Genomic DNA, 1,764 nt, shown 5'->3' with positions numbered 1-1,764 from the left:
CGGCGACCGGCGTCGCTGCGAAGGATGCTGGGAGTTCAGCCAACCCTGGGGCTGCAAAGGACGCTGGGAGTTTCACTGATGGCATCGCTGCAAAGGATGCTGGGAGTTCGGCCAAGTCTGGGGCTGCAAAGCATGCTGGGAATTTGACTGATAACATCGCTGCAAAGGACGCTGGGAGCTTGGCCAAGTCTGGAGCTGCAAAGGATGCTGGGAGTTCAGCCAACCCTGGGGCTGCAAAGGACGCTGGGAGTTTCACTGATGGCATCGCTGCAAAGGATGCTGAGAATTCAGCCAAGTCTGGGGCTGCAAAGCATGCTGGGAATTTGACTGATGGCATCGCTGCAAAGGATGCTGGGAATTCAGTCAACTCAGGGCCTGCAAAGCATGCTGGGAATTTGACTGATGGCATCGCTGCAAAGGATGCTGGGAATTCAGCCAAGTCTGGGGCTGCAAAGCATGCTGGGAATTTGACTGATGGCATCACTGCAAAGGATGCTGGGAGCTTGGCCAAGTCTGGAGCTGCAAAGGATGCTGGGAGTTCAGTCAACTCAGGGGCTGCAAAGGACGCTGGGAGTTTGACTGATAGCATCGCTGCAAAGGATGCTGGGAATTCAGCCAAGTCCAGGGCTGCAAAGCATGCTGGGAGTTTGACTGATGGCATCACTGCAAAGGACACTGGGAGTTTGTCCAACCCTGGGGCTGCAAAGCATACTGGGAGCTCGGTCAACTTGAACGCTGCAAAGCATGCTGGGAGCACAACCAAAAATGTACCTGCAAAGGATACTGGGAGTTCAGTTGACTCTGGGGCTGCAAAGCATGCTGGGAGCTCGTCCAACAGCACAGCTGCAAAGGATGCTGGGAGCTTGGCCAGCCTAGAGGTTGCAAAGGATGCTGGGAGTGTGGCCACCGCTGAGGGTGCTGGGAAAGCGCCTGCCAATGGCTCTCCCGCCCCTGCAGCCGAGGGAGAAGCCCTGGCCGCAAAGGATGCTGGGAGCTCGGCCAATGGTATAGCCACAAAGGCTGCTGGGAATGCGGCCACCCCAGAGACTGCAAAGGACACTGGGACGTTGGCTGTCCCGGAGGCCCCAGAGGATGCTGGGAGCTCAGTCAGCTTAGGGGCTGCAAAGGACTCTGGGAGCACGACCAACAATGTGGCTGCAAAGGACACTGAGAGCTCGGCCAAATCAGGGGGTGCAAAGGATGCTGGGATATTGGCTGTCCCAGAGGCTGCAAAGGATGCTGGGAGTCCAACTAATAACATCGCTGCAAGGGACGCTGGGAGCTCGACCAACTCAGGGGCTGCAAAGGATGATGGGAATCTGGCTGATAGCTTCGCTGCAAAGGACTCTGGGAGTTCGGTCAACCTAGAGGCTGCAAAGCATGCTGGGAGTTTGGCTGTCCAAGAGGATGCAAAGGATGCTGGGAGCTCGGCCAATGGCATCTCTGCAAAGGATGCTGGGAGTTCGGTCAACTTGGAGGCTGCAAAGGATGCTGGGAGTTTGGCCAACGCGGAGGCTGCAAAGGATGCTGGGAGATCGGTCAACTTGGAGGCTGCAAAGGATGCTGGGAGTTCGGCCAATGGCATCTCTGCAAAGGATGCTGGGAGCTCGGCCAACTTGGAGGCTGCAAAGAATGCTGGGAGCCTGGCCAATGGCATCTCTGCAAAGGATACTGGGAACTCGGTCAACGCGGAGGCTGCAAAGGATGCTGGGAGCTCGGCCAATGGCATCGCTGCAAAGGATGCTGGGAGTTCGGCCAACGCGG

The 1,764-nt window shown here is 57.1% G+C and overlaps 1 protein-coding gene across 1 annotated transcript in view; it reads left to right on the top strand.

Moving 5' to 3' along the window:
• The window catches only part of LOC112963938 (EH domain-binding protein 1-like protein 1), a 9,128-nt gene that overhangs the window by 3,692 nt on the left and 3,672 nt on the right, over window positions 1-1,764 (top strand). Inside the window, exon 4 of the mRNA XM_026061455.1 lies at window positions 3-1,760. Coding sequence (XP_025917240.1) covers window positions 3-1,760 — 1,758 coding nt within the window. The remainder of the gene's footprint in view (window positions 1-2; window positions 1,761-1,764) is intronic.

This window comes from Apteryx rowi, unplaced genomic scaffold, assembly GCF_003343035.1.
Source record: "Apteryx rowi isolate R43461 unplaced genomic scaffold, aptRow1 scaffold_1800, whole genome shotgun sequence".
Taxonomy (NCBI): Eukaryota; Metazoa; Chordata; class Aves; order Apterygiformes; family Apterygidae; genus Apteryx; species Apteryx rowi.
Note: the sequence above shows the minus strand (reverse complement) of the source record. Positions and strands in the feature narration are given on the sequence as shown.